We start from the raw sequence: 18,181 nt of genomic DNA, 5'->3' as shown, positions 1-18,181 counted from the left end.
GATTAGTGACTGTGGAGATACACAAGATGACTTAGACAACATTTCTAGTTTGTATGATGATTGGAAGCTAGCTCTAAATGTATAAAAATGTAAGTCAGTGCAGATGAGTAGGAAACAGGCCTTAATCTTTGAGTAAAGCATTAGTAGTGTCCTGCTTGACACAGTAACATAGTTGAATTCAGAGGTAAGCTGCTAGGTTTGTTAGCAGTAGGTTCGGTCAACCTGCAAGTATTATGGTGACGCTTCAGAAACTCAAATGACAATTCTTAGTGGGAAGTTGATGTTCTTTTTGAGGAACACTATTAAGGAAATTTAGAGAACTGGCATTTGAAGCTGACTGCAGAATGATTCTACTGCAGCTAATATACATTTTGCATAAGGGCCACAAAGATAAGATAAGATAGAGAAATTAGGGCTCATACAGAGGCACACAGTCAGCCATTTTCCCCTTGCTCTACTTGTGAGTGAGGTGGGAAAGGAAAGGACTAGCAGTAGTAGTACAGGGTACCCTCCACCACACACCATATGTGGCTTGCAGAGTAGATGTGTAGATGTAGATGTAGATCTCAATGCTTCACTGGAAGACATAAGACATTCTTTTCTTCTTCATTATGTTGATGACCAGGTCAGTCTCTCAGTTGACAGTTTCATTGGGGGGCGAATCCTCCAGAACTGACATATTTTTATTTATTCCAATTGTCATGATTTTTCTTTCAGTTCTGAGGACCTGATCTGTTCTTCCTTCATTTTTAAGTTGTAATAGGATGTCACAAGCATAAGTGACTTCTTCTAAGAGACTGACAGTTTTCTAGTGTTGGATCTTAATGTCTGACAAGTGTATCCTATTACATGGTGACCAGATTGGAAATTGAGCTTTTTTCACTTTGTTGTTTCTATTTAATCATGTTTCTTTCTCCCTTAGTTTTTCTTGATGATTTCTCCAAGACATTTGAACTGTAGAACTATCTCAATTTTTCAATTTTTGAAGCTATATAATGTAACTGGATAGATAAGAAGTATACTCAACCAAGTGGCAGCAGGAGAACATACATATCAAATTTATTGAAATTTGCAAACTTTTGGAGTCAGTGACTCCTTCTCCTGGCAGAAGTGTTAAAGGTGAAGGACTGGTGAGGTTTAGGAAATGAGGAGCATTCAGAAAAGTTGTCAAGACCCTGGGTCAAGGGAGATTTACCAGAGAGAATGAGAAGGGAAGACTGATTGTTGGTGACTGCCGCCTGACCTTAATGTACATTGATCTCTTTGGTCTCAGCATTTCTTCTCAGTAACTTCCTTTTTTTTTCACTCACTTTTAATTTTCTGTATCTTTTACTTTCTGACCTCTCTATTTTTCCCTGCCCTCCACATCTACCATAAACAATGCACTTAAGGTTTTCTGCTCTTATTAATTCTTGCACCATGTATTGTCAGTAATCTCTGTCTTGATTGTTATACTATTTTCCAGCTTTAAGCTTTTTCAGATCTCATCCGGTGCAGTCCCCAACAATCAGTCTTTCCTTCTCATCCTGTACAATAGGTCTCCCCCGACCCGGAGTTCTGGGTGTCTTTCTTGAACTCTCTCTATTTCCTCAACTTCGCTGTCCCCTTCCTTGTTCCATTTTCCTTCCCCTTCAATCCTTCTGCCAGAAGGAGCCACTGGCTCCAAAAGCTTGCAAATTTACTAAACTTTTATATATGATTTCTCTTCCCACCACTTGGTGAGCAAAAGTTTTATCTATCCAGTTACACTATATTTTCAAAAACTGATAATTTTCACTGATATATTAACCGGGGTTTGATTACAAAATGCCAACACATATAACAACCTTGAGTGTAAAGGTCTAAATAACGCTGAGGCCAGCGAATTGGGCCACCTCTTCCTATCCATCAAATGTCTGCCAGACAGGGGACTTCTGTTCTGGAAATCTATCATACTACAAACATTAAGCAGCATAGTCAACTCCAGATTTGTGTACACTTTCGGTGCACTGTATCAGAAACAAAACTCATGATGATCTCTATTAAATAGTTCCATGCTTGTCCCATTTGTAATGATCAATTACACAGTTGATGCTATGTGAAAGTACAGGGCTATTACAAATGATTGACGCGATTTCATAAATTCACTGTAGCTCCATTCATTGACATATGGTCACGATACACTACAGATACGTAGAAAAACTCATAAAGTTTTGTTCAGCTGAAGCCACACTTCAGGTTTCTGCCACCAGAGTGCTCGAGAGCGCAGTGAGACAAAATGGTGACAGGAGCCGAGAAAGCGAATGTCGTGCTTGAAATGTACTCAGATCAGTCAGTCATAACAGTGCAACGACACTTCAGGACGAAGTTCAACAAAGATCCACCAACTGATAACTCCATTCAGCGATGGTATGCGCAGTTTAAAGCTTCTGGATGCCTCTGTAAGGGGAAATCAACAGGTCGGCCTGCAGTGAGCGAAGAAACGGTTGAACGCGTGGGGGCAAGTTTCACGCGTAGCCTGCGGAAGTCGACGAATAAAGCAAGCAGGGAGCTAAACGTACCACAGGCGACGGTTTGGAAAATCTTACAGAAAAGGCTAAAGCAGAAGCCTTACCGTTTACAATTGCTACAAGCCCTAACACCCGATGACAAAGTCAAACGCTTTGAATTTTCGGCACAGTTGCAACAGCTCGTGGAAGAGGGTGCGTTCAGTGCGAAACTTGTTTTCAGTGATGAAGCAACATTTTTTCTTAATGGTGAAGTGAACAGACACAATGTGAGAATCTGGGCGGTAGAGAATCCTCATGCATTCGTGCAGCAAATTTGCAATTCACCAAAAGTTAAGTGTTTTGTGCAATCTCACGGTTTAAAGTTTACGGCCCCTTTTTCTTCTGCGAAAAAAACGTTACAGGACACGTGTATCTGGACATGCTGGAAAATTGGCTCATGCCACAACTGGAGACCAACAGCGCCGACTTCATCTTTCAACAGGATGGTGCTCCACCGCACTTCCATCATGATGTTCGGCATTTCTTAAACAGGAGATTGGAAAACCGATGGATCGGTCATGGTGGAGATCATGATCAGCAATTCATGTCATGGCCTCCACGCTCTCCTGACTTAACCCCATGCGATTTCTTTCTGTGGGGTTATGTGAAAAATTCAGTGTTTAAACCTCCTCTACCAAGAAACATGCCAGAACTGCGAGCTCGCATCAACAATGCTTTCGAACTCATTGATGGGGACATGCTGCGCCGAGTGTGGGAGGAACTTGATTATCGGCTCGATGTCTGCCGAATCACTAAAGGGGCACATATCGAACATTTGTGAATGCCTAAAAAAACTTTTTGAGTTTTTGTATGTGTGTGCAAAGCATTGTGAAAATATCTCAAATAATAAAGTTATTGTAGAGCTGTGAAATCGCTTCAATCCTTTGTAATAACCCTGTAATGTGGTGATATGAGACACATAACAGCACAAGCAAGATGTGATTTGCATATTAACAGGACTTTTGGTGAAGTGGTACATAAAACATTGGTGACGAACCCTACAATTACAGCTTCACCAGACGTAACCAAGAGAGCATTTTGAATATTTCCTGTACAAAACAGTTTCATGTGGTAGGCTGATGCATTCTTGTTTTAAGTGTTTCCTATTATTAATGTACTATGAAAAGTTATAGAAAATGACTTCTATCTTGGAAACAAATTGTTCCCCAACCCATGTGCATATAACATATTTTCTGCTACTGAGTATGAGAAATGTGCTCTTAAGGATTCACCATAATTCTTTGTTACATCCAGTGTGTGTGTGTGTGTGTGTGTGTGTGTGTGTGTGTGTGTGAACTTTCAAGTACTGTTGATAGACAATTTGACAGTACAAAAAAATTACACTAGTTTTTGTCATTGTCAGTTTCTTCCTCGGAGAGGAAGAGTTGGCGAAGGCTGGAAAAGACGGACATATCACTCACATCTGATGCTGAGATGGACCAACCTGAACCTACCCTTTCTCCTACCTGAGGTAAGGATTAACAGCTCCAAAAATTAAGATAGTTTTTCTACTTTTATATATGTCTGTAGGCAATATACTTGGAATTTCTCCTTCTGAAGGTCAGTAATGGCCAATCATTCTGTCTTCTTATAATTTCTCTGTTGTCTCAAATGAATTTTCCTTTTGACAGAATTACAAAAATAATTCAGCACTCACTTTAAAGGTGAACCGTTAGTGGCAAGGATAGCACACTGAGCAGAGTCATGCCCATTTTATATCACATACAAGCTAATACAAAGAAAGCTCAGATGCCAGTAGGAGTTGTATGCCAACATTAATGGAACAAATACCCAGGCTTTTAGGTCACAAAAAATAAAATAGAAGTAAAAAAAATTACTCACTAAAGACATTAAATAGATATGTATTGGATCACTTATGTAAAAAAGCCTAATTTTTCCACTTAACTTCCTCATTGCTACCTATTCTATCTGGAATATTTTACACACACACTAAAAGCCAGTCTTCAAGAATGACAAGCAAGCAGTTCAATAAGCTCTTATCTTCTTTTTCAAGTGCAGTCAAGCACTTTTATGTACTAGTAAGTAGATGCAAACTTTCCAAGACATCAACTGCTGTCACAGTTTATCTAAACTAAACTAATCTTGACAGTAATATACAAGAGTAATGTGCCTATCAAGAATTGTGTTCCTAATACAATAGGCTTGCATGCTAAAAACAATATTTATACACAAAAGTCATAATCTACCAATTCTATGATTAACAACATATCAATGTCATTTTAAATAAACAAATATTACTTTTCTCAGAAATTTTGCTGGTCATGCTATTTTACCTTTCAGGCAGTTATTTGCTAATTAGCATAAGCTGCTGATTTTGTAAGCTGTGTGAAAAATTAAATATACATGTGTATGTAAATTATAGAATATTATGTAGAATAACCTACAGTACTGAAATTAAAAACTGATATCCAATTCTTTAACCTTAAGGCTTCATCATGGAATGCTCTATCATTTTTAGAGTTGTCTGTCTCATTCTACATAGTTTCTACTTTGTGGATAACATGTTACAGCTGTTACCTTCGCAAATGAATTAATATCATTATGAGGCAGCATGGAATTTGAAACTAGCAAATAAGTTGCCATATTATTGTTAGCAGTAGTAGAAAACAATGGCAAGTTTATATCTCATTCAATAGGTATAGTTTCTGGTTTGTGGACTATTTGTTAAAAGTGTGATCTTGTAATTGCACTATTACATCATAAAAGCAGCATGGATTTGAAACTAGCAAACGAGTTGTCATACTAATTAAGCAAGGGTAGCAAACAATTGCATGTTTATTATAAGGCACACACTTTAACTGCATTTCCTGTGGGCATGATTATGACTTAATTAGTAGGAGTGAGGAACTATGGGATATTTGTTGAACAGGATAAAATATTAGATATCCCATACGCAGAAAGCCACAAATTAAAGCACACAGTAAATTTTACAGTTAAAGGTAATAGACAGTCATGAATAATGTCTCAGTTCATATAAATAACACAAGACTCCATGAAATCACAAAAGTCTTATAAGAATAGTACTAATTAATGCAGCCGTAGAAAATGGTCACGGCTCAGAAAGAACATAAAGCATTCAATGCAATGCAAGAAATTTGTGGGATCATAAATCAGAAAACAGGCTTTTGTAAGAAGTGTCAGAGGAAAAAGCAAGAACTACTATTACAAATGATGAATTAGGTTTCCAACCCTCAGGCATTTTGATAAGATAAAACATACTTCTGGCCTTTGTAGCCATTTTCTTCAGCTGCAACACCAGCGATTCATTATCATCCTCGACCCTAGCTGACTTCTTGCGCAATCTTTGAGCCTGAAAAGAAGGATTTCAGTGATTTACAGTCTAGAACTTACAACTAAGTGCAATATTATCTGGAAACACACAGTCAGTAAATATCAAGTACTGGAAAATTGGTTCTATTCTTATTGTTTTTCAGATATGCGAAATATTACTGTGTGGTTTCAGAGAACTGCTTCATCAGAAATGTTTTAATTTCCTTGTGTAGAACATAAAAAAATTACACACAAAACAAGTGTAAGCACCACAAGAAAATTAAAACTTTTCTTTGAACAAATACACACTGTCTTCATACCTAAAGGTGCCATCAGCACTGACATGGGTGAACAAGATGACAGAAGTGCTCCATGTGGATACATTGTAGACAGGGAAAACTGCATCTGTCGCATAGCAATAACATTTTGACGAAGTGCAGGTGCTCTGCTTGTTTCATCAACAAATTCATCATGTATAACCTGGACACCAACAGATGTAGTGTCTTTTATATTTTCCCCTGCACTGTCATTCATTGGTGTTCTACTTTCTGTCAATGTTTCTGCTGCATCTAGATATTCATCTGAATCTGATTTGTTCTCAACAAATGATCCAGTGTAAATGTTTTCTACACTGTCTAAGAATCTCACATCATTGTCACTAATGGCCTGCACATTCAAAGGTGCATCAATGTAGGCTGTAAAATCAGTCTGCACTTCTTTTATGTCTGAGATAGAGTGAACTGCATAACACTGAGTTTCTCTTGTTTCAACACCGTGTATATAATCTGTCTGTGAACACTGACTTACAGACTCTGTGTCAGTCTGTGTTTCAACTTCAAAATTTCTTTGTGCAGATGTCTGCGTCTCTTCATTAACTGTCTCAAAGTGCAAAGTCTGTGTTGATGACACTTGATACTCTATTTCTGGAAGAGATACCTGAACTGACCTCGTAGTACAGTTGCTTACATTCAGTGTCTGTGTTCCCATGTCAGATTTTTCAACTGATTTTGAGAGAGAATGCATTGCTGTATGTGATTTAAATGCAGACTGGATGACCACTGGGCGAGCCAGTGAACTGATTTGTAGTGGATCTTCACTGGATTGCAATCCGAATGATGAATGGAGCACTTCATTGGGAACAGGTGTTTCATGATGACTCAGGCCAGAAAGCTTCGACAATAATTCAGAGTGCACATCCGAGGGAAGTGCTTCTGTGATATCTCGCAATATCATTTTTGACCGTCCTCTTCTCTGCAGCTAAGACAATATTAAAAATCGTCTATTACAGATCAGAAAAAAATCAGCCTTATTTCTTTTACTTTAAAAATATAAATGATATACACAGTATAGCAGAACACTGACTAACTATTGGAAAAAAATGTTTCTGTCCCAAAACTACTGTCAGAAATTTATAAAAAAAAGTCCCTGATAATTTAAATACTATTTGTCATTGCATAAATAGTAAAAGTCAGTAGCTTTAAACTTCAAAAAAATTAAAAGCAAATACACATGAACAGAAATTAAAATAGGCACTGTACATGAAATGAAAAAAGAGCCACTAAACGTTTATTGTAACAAGCATAATTAAAAAAGTAATTACCAGCACGAAAGCTTTGTACAGCCCTCAAAGGAGTCTTTTATGGCCCTCTCCTTCACTATTTTGACCTAACACAACAATTATTTCCTATGTATTCTGGAATCAGTATAGACTGAGGTAGTGCACTTGTTTTCATCATCAGTGAAGTGGGGTCCCAATCCTCATCTGGCCTTCTATACTGAGGTTTTTAATGTCTTACCTAAATAGGATGTGTTCTATTCAATTTCCTTTTTTGTTCTGGTACAAAATGAGTTCAAAAGCTTGTTTCAATGTAATTTGCTCTTAGCAGTATTTGCTGTCTTTATTTAAAGACAAAGTTGTTTGCTTATTTTGCCTTGTCTGGTGTAATTATTTTCTGGGGAAATGCACACATAGTAAATAAAGTATTTATTCAACATAAGTCTACAACAGGGATACTGTGTAAGGTACATAACCAAATGTCTTACAGAGGCCTCTTTAAGGATCTTGTATTTCTTACGTTCACTTCTTAGTGTATTTACTTCTTAATGGTTTTTGATGATAATAATAAACATCTGTTTCAGCTGACCTACAATTTGGGCATTCAAAATATAAGACTTAAGACCAATTTTCATCAAGGCTTTGCTCTTTGTTTGTGCTTCAGATGTACTCTGGTGAAAATGTACGCAAGAAGCTCCCATTTAACATGCAGCAAGAAACTGAGAATTCCTACCAATTCAAACATACCTTGTTAGCTACCAATTCAAACACCTCACTAGCTACCCTTCTACAAGTTATCCAATTATCTAGACACAAGAATAGGAAACTCTTGTTACCTACATACCATTTAGCAGTGTTCATTGCAAAGTCAGATGTGAAGTTGCAGTATGTTCTATCCAGGTCTGTGTTGTTACTGGTGTAGGTAACAATTTCCTTTGAATAAAATCAACATAAACAAGGGATTATTAAGCAATTGATAGAAGATAAACAGCAACTATTTAATTAGAACTCCACAGATGGTGTGACTGCACAAAAACATACCAGTAAATGGTTCACAATATGTTACCAAGCAGTCACCAGTGACTTGGTATCTGTATTGCCACGCAATCTGAGTTTTGTCACCTTCTCAAACACAGATCCATATTGTTTTATTTTGAAAATTAATGACCAGGTTTTGAATATTAGCTTTTTATGGGAAGTGTGGACCGAAGTTTAAGACAATCATACAGAAGAATCAATGTGGAAGGAAGTGGGAAACTGAAATACTGACGAATGATGTGATGCATTAGAAGTACATTAAGGCTGTGGATATTGTAATAAAGTATATCATAGCAGGCAGTTTAGTTGAAGAGGACGGACATCTCTAAACTGGGTAGAAGAAGAATGGAAACTTTAAAAAGGGCAATTGCAGATATTGGACAGTCAGTCACAGATACTAGAAAGGTAACTCCAAAGGAATCCTGGGTAACAGAAGAAATACTTCAATTGATCAGCAAAAGATAGTAGTATAAAAATGTTAAGGAAAATGCAGGAATACAACAATGTAAATCACTTAGCAATAAAGGAAATAGGAAGTGCAGGGCAGCCAAAATGAAATGAATGCAGAAAAAATGCAAATACATTGAGAAAGAAAAAGAAAATGATCTCGGAAAGACTGACTCAGCATGTAGAAAACTCAAAACAACCTTCTGTGAAATTAAAAACAATGTTGGTAAGATTTAAAGTGTATTGGGAATTCCACTATTAAACACAGAGGGGAGAGTGGATAGGTGAAAAGAGTACACTGTAGGCCTGTATGAGGGGAGAACTTGTCTGGTGACTTGCAGAAGAAGAAACTAGTGTTGATATGGATGATGTAGGGGATTCAATATTAAAGCCAGAACTGAAGAGAGCTCTGGAGGACCAGAAGGGATAGATAGCATGCCATCAGAATTTTTAAAAACATTGAGGGAAATGGCAGCCAAGTGGGTGTGCAGAATCCATGAGACTAGCACCATGCCATCAGACTTTTAGAAAAATATCATCCATACAATTCCAAAAATAGCAAGTGCAGATAGGTGCGAAACAACTGCACAATCAGCTTAACATCTCATTAAAGTCACTTTCTGGCAAGAATAATGTACAGAAGAATTGAAAATTAAATGGAGGATCTGTTAGATGACCATCAGTTTCACTTTAAGAAAGATAAAGACACCAGAGAGGCAGTTCTGATGTTGCACTTGATAATGGAAACAAGGTGCATGATGTTTTTGAAATTCTGAGAAAAATAAGAACCAAGAGGCAACAGTAAGTTTGGAAGACCAAGAAGGAAATGCTCAGATTAACCCTCGAGCAGGCATGCCTATGTATAAAGTGAGCCAACTACAAATAACATTGTCTTGTCTGTGGTTCCCCCCCCCCCCCCCCTTCAATCCCATACCTATTGCCTCATTAGTGCTTCAGCTAACACAGTGCTAAGTTGTCCTATCATACATCCAAGTGAGCAGCAGTAATATAAAATAAACAGTGAGTGAGGCAAAAAAAAAAAAAAATAAATAAATAAATAAATAAAATAAAATAAATAAATAAAAATAAAAATTACGATCTATCAAAGAAAAAGACCCAGATTCTGAGCCAACAGCACAATCCCCCAATATGGCAGTTATCTGCAAGATAATTAGGAATCAAATAAGCATCTTGCTGGGATCTAATGCAACTGTGCTGTTTAATGCTTCAAGTGGGACATTACTGAGGGATAACACTTGTACATGACAACAGATTGATATAATGAAAGATCATTTTATTACTGCTTGGTTAAAGAGTGATTCAGCTCATTTAATGTAAGTTTGTTTTATTGTTGTTTAACTAAACTAAGATTAAACTGTGAAGTTGCCCACACATATTTACCTTGGTAGCATAAAGACAGCTGTTCCTTACATATGTATGAGTAGTATGTTGTGCACTTGCTCATGTCATAAAAAACACATGCTCTCAAGGATTAAAAAAGCTGTAAGGCAGGGATGCAGTCCTTCACCCTTACTCTTCAACATTTACATTGAAGAAGCAATGATGGAAATGAAAGAAAGGTTCATGAGTGGGACTAAAATTCAGGGTGAAAGGACAAAGTGATAAGATTAGCTGGTGACTTTGCTATCCTCAGTAAGAGCTAAGAAGAATTACAGGATCTGTTGAGTGGAGTGAACAGTCCAATAAGTACAGGCTATGGATTGAGAATAAACTGGAAAAAGACAAATGTAATGAGAAGTAGTAGAAGAAAATGGTGAGAAACAAAAAATCAAAACTTGTGATCATGAAGTACACAAAGTTAAGGAATTCTGTTACCTTGGAAGTAAAAAAAAAAAAAAAAGAAATATATGATGAAATAAAAGAAATTATTCAGATAGTGAAGGGAGACGAAAATTTAATAGTCATGGGTGACTGGAATTCGAGTGTAGGAAAAGGGAGAGAAGGAAACGTAGTAGGTGAACATGGATTGGGGGTAAGAAATGAAAGAGGAAGCCGCCTGGTAGAATTTTGCACAGAGCACAACTTAATCATAGCTAACACTTGGTTTAAGAATCATGATAGAAGGTTGTATTCATGGAAGAACCCTGGAGATACTAAAAGGTATCAGATAGATTATATAATGGTAAGACAGAGATTTAGGAACCAGGTTTTAAATTTTAAGACATTTCCAGGGGCAGATGTGGACTCTGACCACAATCTATTGGTTATGACCTGTAGATTAAAACTGAAGAAACTGCAAAAAGGTGGGAATTTAAGGAGATGGGACCTGGATAAACTGAAAGAACCAGAGGTTGTACAGAGTTTCAGGGAGAGCATAAGGGAACAATTGACAGGAATGGGGGAAAGAAATACAGTAGAAGAAGAATGGGTAGCTTTGAGGAATGAAGTAGTGAAGGCAGCAGAGGATCAAGTAGGTAAAAAGACGAGGGCTAGTAGAAATCCTTGGGTAACAGAAGAAATATTGAATTTAATTGATGAAAGGAGAAAATATAAAAATGCAGTAAATGAAGCAGGCAAAAAGGAATACAAACGTCTCAAAAATGAGATCAACAGGAAGTGCAAAATGGCTAAGCAGGGATGGCTAGAGGACAAATGTAAGGATGTAGAGGCTTATCTCACTAGGGGTAAGATAGATACTGCCTACAGGAAAATTAAAGAGACCTTTGGAGATAAGAGAACCACTTGTATGAACATCAAGAGCTCAGATGGAAACCCAGTTCTAAGCAAAGAAGGGAAAGCAGAAAGGTGGAAGGAGTATATAGAGGGTCTATACAAGGGCGATGTACTTGAGGACAATATTATGGAAATGGAAGAGGATGTAGATGAAGATGAAATGGGAGATATGATACTGCGTGAAGAGTTTGACAGAGCACTGAAAGACCTGAGTCGAAACAAGGCCCCTGGAGTAGACAACTTTCCATTGGAACTACTGACGGCCTTGAGAGAGCCAGTCCTGACAAAACCAACCATCTGGTGAGCAAGATGTATGAAACAGGCGAAATACCCTCAGACTTCAAGAAGAATATAATAATTCCAATCCCAAAGAAAGCAGGTGTTGACAGATGTGAGAATTACCAAACAATCAGTTTCATAAGCCACAGCTGCAAAATACTAACACGAATTCTTTACAGACGAATAGAAAAACTAGTAGAAGCCGACCTTGGAGAAGATCAGTTTGGATTCCGTAGAAATACTGGAACACGTGAGGCAATACTGACCTTACGACTTATCTTAGAAGAAAGATTAAGGAAAGGCAAACCTACATTTCTAGCATTTGTAGACTTAGAGAAAGCTTTTGACAATGTTGACTGGAATACTCTCTTTCAAATTCTAAAGGTGGCAGGGGTAAAATACAGGGAGCGAAAGGCTATTTACAATTTGTACAGAAAGCAGATGGCAGTTATAAGAGTCGAGGGACAGGAAAGGGAAGCAGTGGTTGGGAAGGGAGTAAGACAGGGTTGTAGCCTCTCCCCGATGTTATTCAATCTGTATATTGAGCAAGCAGTAAAGGAAACAAAAGAAAAATTCGGAGTAGGTATTAAAATCCATGGAGAAGAAATAAAAACTTTGAGGTTTGCCGATGACATTGTAATTCTGTCAGAGACAGCAAAGGACTTGGAAGAGCAGTTGAACAGAATGGATGGTGTCTTGAAGGGAGGATATAAGATGAACATCAACAAAAGCAAAACGAGGATAATGGAATGTAGTCGAATTAAGTCGGGTGATGTTGAGGGTATTAGATTAGGAAATGAGACACTTAAAGTAGTAAAGGAGTTTTGCTATTTGGGGAGCAAAATAACTGATGATGGTCGAAGTAGAGAGGATATAAAATGTAGACTGGCAATGGCAAGGAAAGCGTTTCTGAAGAAGAGAAATTTGTTAACATCGAGTATAGATTTAAGTGTCAGGAAGTCATTTCTGAAAGTATTTGTATGGAGTGTAGCCATGTACGGAAGTGAAACATGGACGATAAATAGTTTGGACAAGAAGAGAATAGAAGGTTTTCGAAATGTGGTGCTACAGAAGAATGCTGAAGATTAGGTGGGTAGATCACATAACTAATGAGGAGGTACTGAATAGGATTGGGGAGAAGAGGAGTTTGTGGCACAACTTGACCAGAAGAAGGGATCGTTTGGTAGGACATGTTCTGAGGCATCAAGGGATCACCAATTTAGTATTGGAGGGCAGCGTGGAGGGTAAAAATCGTAGGGGGAGACCAAGAGATGAATACACTAAGCAGATTCAGAAGGATGTAGGTTGCAGTAGGTACTGGGAGATGAAGAAGCTTGCACAGGATAGAGTAGCATGGAGAGCTGCATCAAACCAGTCTCAGGACTGAAGACCAAAACAATAACAACGGAAGTAAAATAATCCATGACATATGAAGGAGGAGGACATAAAAATCAGACCATCACAGGCAAAGAGGGCATTCCTGACCAAGAGAAATCTACTACACAGGCAAATAGGGCGTTCCTGCCTAGCCAAGAGAAATCTACTAGTACCAAATAGAGACCTTAATTTGAGGAAGAAATTTCTGAGAATGTACGTTTGCATCACAGCACTGTATGGCAGCAAATTGTTGACATTGGTAAAATCAGAACAGAAGACAATCTAAATATTCAAGATGTATTGCTACAAAAGAATTCTGAAAATCATGTGGACTCTTAAGATAAGGAATGAGGAGGCTTTCCAAAGAATTTGCAAAGAAAGCAGCATATGGAGAACATTGAAAAGAAGAAGGGACATGATGATAGTACATTTTCTAAGGCATAAGGGAATAGCCTCCATGCTACTAGAGGGAACTACAGAGAGTAAAAGCTGTGTAGCAAGAATGGAACACATCTAGCAAATAATTGAGGACATAAGATGCACATGTTACTTTGAGCTTAAGGGGTTGGTGTAGAAGCTGAATAAAACCAGTGAGAAGACTGAGAAAAAAGAAAAAGACAACATCCTATTTTATAAACCTATAAGCTCCCAGGCTACAGCAGGAGGCAATTTACAGAGAAAGCATGGTGTGAAGTGGGAAAAGAAGTTCTACTGTACATCTGTTATTTCGAAATATATGTTTAGATACAAATGTCAGTGGGAGGAAAAAATACAGTAAAATGTAAATCATATCAGGAGCATTCTTTTCAATCACTAGCAGCAACCCATATCGTTCTGTAAAATTATCATGTGCAAACAGTAAAGGAAAATGATGGGAAAATGACAGAGGAGCCACAAAGTGTAAACACAATGATGTTAACCTACAAATAGACAGTGAATTTCCTATCTGTTTGTTGCAGGTCCTTGACTGGTGACAACAGCTTATAGTTTAGGTTTTCTGGATATAAACATGTGCTGTATCTGATGAACTTGTCATCAATGTGAACATAAACTGTAACCTGCTTTCCATTCTTCTCAGTGAAGTAGGAGAGCATTCTTCTTAAGTGCTCTCATTCTAAATCTAGGACGTGGTAGGCATTTCACGTTCTATGTAACAATATGCTAACATGAATATAATAGAGGGAAACATTCCACGTGGGAAAAATATATTTAAAAAGAAAGATGATGAGACTTACCAAACAAAAGCGCTGGCAGGTCGATAGACACACAAACAAACACAAACATACACACAAAATCTAGCTTTCGCAACCAACGGTTGCCTCGTCAGGAAAGAGGGAAGGAGAAGGAAAGACAAAAGGATATGGGTTTTAAGGGAGAGGGTAAGGAGTCATTCCAATCCCGGGAGCGGAAAGACTTACCTTAGGGGGAAAAAAGGACAGGTATACACTCGCACACACACACACATCCATCCACACATACAAGACACAAGCAGACATTTGTAAAGGCAAAGAGTTTGAGCAGAGATGTCAGTCGGGACGGAAGTACAGAGGCAAAGATGATGTTGAAAGACAGGTGAGGTATGAGCGGCAGCAGATTGAAATTAGGAATTAGCGGAGATTGAGGCCTGGCGGATAGCGAGAAGAGAGGATATGCTGAAGGGCAAGTTCCCATCTCCGGAGTTCTGACAGGTTGGTGTTAGTGGGAAGTATCCAGATAACCCGGACGGTGTAACACTGTGCCAAGATGTGCTGGCCGTGCACCAAGGCATGTTTAGCCACAGGGTGATCCTCATTACCAACAAACACTGTCTGCCTGTGTCCATTCATGCGAATGGACAGTTTGTTGCTGGTCATTCCCACATAGAACGCTGCCTACACTGTGAAGCGTTCTATGTGGGAATGACCAGCAACAAACTGTCCATTCGCATGAATGGACACAGGCAGACAGTGTTTGTTGGTAATGAGGATCACCCTGTGGCTAAACATGCCTTGGTGCATGGCCAGCACATCTTGGCACAGTGTTACACCGTCCGGGTTATCTGGATACTTCCCACTAACACCAACCTGTCAGAACTCCGGAGATGGGAACTTGCCCTTCAGCATATCCTCTCTTCTCGCTATCCGCCAGGCCTCAATCTCCGCTAATTCCTAATTTCAATCTGCCGCCGCTCATACCTCACCTGTCTTTCAACATCATCTTTGCCTCTGTACTTCCGTCCCGACTGTCATCTCTGCTCAAACTCTTTGCCTTTACAAATGTCTGCTTGTGTCTTGTATGTGTGGATGGATGTGTGTGTGTGTGTGTACGAGTGTATACCTGTCCTTTTTTCCCCCTAAGGTAAGTCTTTCCGCTCCCGGGATTGGAATGACTCCTTACCCTCTCCCTTAAAACCCATATCCTTTTGTCTTTCCTTCTCCTTCCCTCTTTCCTGACGAGGCAACCGTTGGTTGTGAAAGCTAGATTTTGTGTGTATGTTTGTGTTTGTTTGTGTGTCTATCGACCTGCCAGCGCTTTTGTTTGGTAAGTCTCATCATCTTTCTTTTTAATATGCTAACATGGTTAGATTTCCTAATAATATCTCTTCGTTTTCCAACATGTGCTCTTAAGTGCCTAATTTGCTGGACACCTAAGATATTGTTTATGATTGAATCCTAAAGTGTTTTCTGCAGAATGAATCTCAAATACCAAGTGCATTAGATCATTCTATGGGAAGGTTTTACAGTCATCACTTATTCTGTTTATTTATATTTCACATCTGCATTATTTCAGCATTATGTGGTTATACGAATCTTCCATATGAGTATGGTCTGCGTGAACACTGACCAGCAGCTATACTGAAGTCAAATATAGAAGGCAATCCAAATATGGATAGTCTTTACATTGCTGTAATAAACGTACAACCTTCTATGTAATTGTGAATGTAGTGTTCCTATGCATTTCATTTAATGGGTTACTTCCATTGTTCTTTGATACTGTTAATCTACCAGAAATAAGTAAAATTTATTAGCATATGACTTCCATTACAAGGATTTATCCTCTGGCTCTACAACCCTTCTTACAACAACCTCCATTTGAAATTCATAGAAAAATGTAATTATGATTTTTTAAATATTTATGTAAGATTGGTCAGCCAGTCAGGCTGTCAGCAGTATGTCAGCTTCATAAAGCTTTTATTTTCTATTTTCCTATTTTTCTACATGCCTCCAACATCAAGTTATGTACCTTTTACTTTATTCCAAGGATAAGTTTCACATGAGATCTTGATGGTCAAAATTTTAATAACACATAAAATTTCCTGATAAATGTCTGTCATGATGTTAGTAACTTTACTATCAAAGGACGTACTGCCTGCATGGAAATAATTTTATATTTGCCAAGCTTCAACAATTGCCCACCAATGGCCATAACAATGGAACACGTCAAAGTCAATACCAGAAGGTATTACATACAAGTCCAAGCTAGAATCTCATGCAAGTTCAGTTTTAAAGCTTGCAGCTTGTTGAGATAAACCATCACCACGATTTGCAAAGAGATTTAATAAGAAGTATTTTCCATTACAGCTGTACGGAATCAACATCAAGGAAATGCCATTATTATACTGCAAGAATGTCATGTAATCAACATATTTGTATGATTCATTGTCTGCAGTTCCTACAAATAGTATGTCACATTTTCTCAATAAATATGACTACTTTCCTCTCAATAATCAAAGTATCTGTATTTAGTTAAGATGCATGGTTTCCTTTATGTACAGAAGGATTATATGTTTTTCCTGTTTAGCTGTCTTTTTAAATTGTATTATTGATTTTAAAACTTTAAGATGTTTTGTACTGCCCAAAGAACAGCTAATATTCTAACACACTTTCATCCTTGGAAAGATATTTTGACTTTGTGAGTTTGGAAACTGAACTGAAACAATCACCTGATCAGTCACATCAGAAATATCTTTTTTCCCACAGATTATTCTTTGAATGTTTAGGTAAATATCCAGTTACAAATACAACTGATAATCTCTCATCCAGCACAGTCCCCAGCAATCAGTCTTTCCTTCTCATCCTCTCTGGTAAGTCTCTCCTGACCCAGGATTCAGCATGACTTGCTTGAAGCCACCACTTTCCTAAACATTGCCAGTCCTTTTTCTTCGTCCCTCTCCCATCCCCTTCAACAATTCTGCCAGAAGAAGGAGCCACTGGATTCGAAAGCTTGCACATTTCCTTAAATTTTACCTCTGTTTTCTCATGCCACTGCTTGATGAGTAGATTTTTTTCATCTATCCATTTATATTTTCCAAAAATTGATTATTTTCATTGAAATACAATTGATGTATTTATATTGGAACAAAATATAAACTGCTGAAGTAAGTTTTGCACCACCTGCATCTCTATGAACATTTGTGAGATTTGATTCAGCAGGAATAGGGAATGACAGATTATGCCTTATGAAGCTAAAAAAAAAACTACACTATGAAATAAAAAAAAATCAAAATTTCTATCCCTTGTGGATGTGGAACACTTCAACTACGATGAGTACATGTTTTCGAAAATGCCTGCAACTCATTTGCAGCAATTTCTGGAAACATTTTAAACAAAACAATAGTCAAAATCAAGGCAGTCTGTTGAAAAGTTCACTTCTCTGGACATCCATGAGATCAAAGTCTGCACTTGAAAACATTCTATGTTGTGGCAAACCATCCATAAAAGCACACTCTTCCACAGTTAACCTCCTTAAGTCATCCACCCTATCATGAGGTTCCTGTGACAAAACATTGCATGTTTCAATTGGGCCAAACAGTGCTGAACCAAGCTCTTGTCAGCGTGTACCACAGGCCTGCCTGCTGGAAGAAAGTGTTCACACAGTGGGCGCAAAGGGCAAATCCATCATTGAAATATTGTTTATATGACAATGCAACAGGTTGGCGAATCCTACCCGAAACACAGCACAGCCTTCAAATACCTCAACAGCAATGAGAGGC

At 38.0% G+C, this 18,181-nt stretch overlaps 1 protein-coding gene across 3 annotated transcripts in view; it reads right to left on the bottom strand.

The window, feature by feature from the left end:
• Positions 1-18,181, bottom strand: part of LOC126161334 (trichohyalin) — a 447,594-nt gene that overhangs the window by 165,546 nt on the left and 263,867 nt on the right. For all 3 annotated transcript variants that reach the window (XM_049917093.1, XM_049917095.1, XM_049917094.1), the window contains exon 13: positions 5,769-5,859. In XM_049917093.1, coding sequence (XP_049773050.1) covers positions 5,769-5,859 — 91 coding nt within the window. The remainder of the gene's footprint in view (positions 1-5,768; positions 5,860-18,181) is intronic.

The sequence above is a fragment of the Schistocerca cancellata genome, chromosome 2 (assembly GCF_023864275.1).
Source record: "Schistocerca cancellata isolate TAMUIC-IGC-003103 chromosome 2, iqSchCanc2.1, whole genome shotgun sequence".
NCBI classification, from domain to species: domain Eukaryota; kingdom Metazoa; phylum Arthropoda; class Insecta; order Orthoptera; family Acrididae; genus Schistocerca; species Schistocerca cancellata.
The sequence above is the reverse complement of the archived record's forward strand: the minus strand, read 5'-3'. Positions and strand labels throughout refer to the sequence as shown.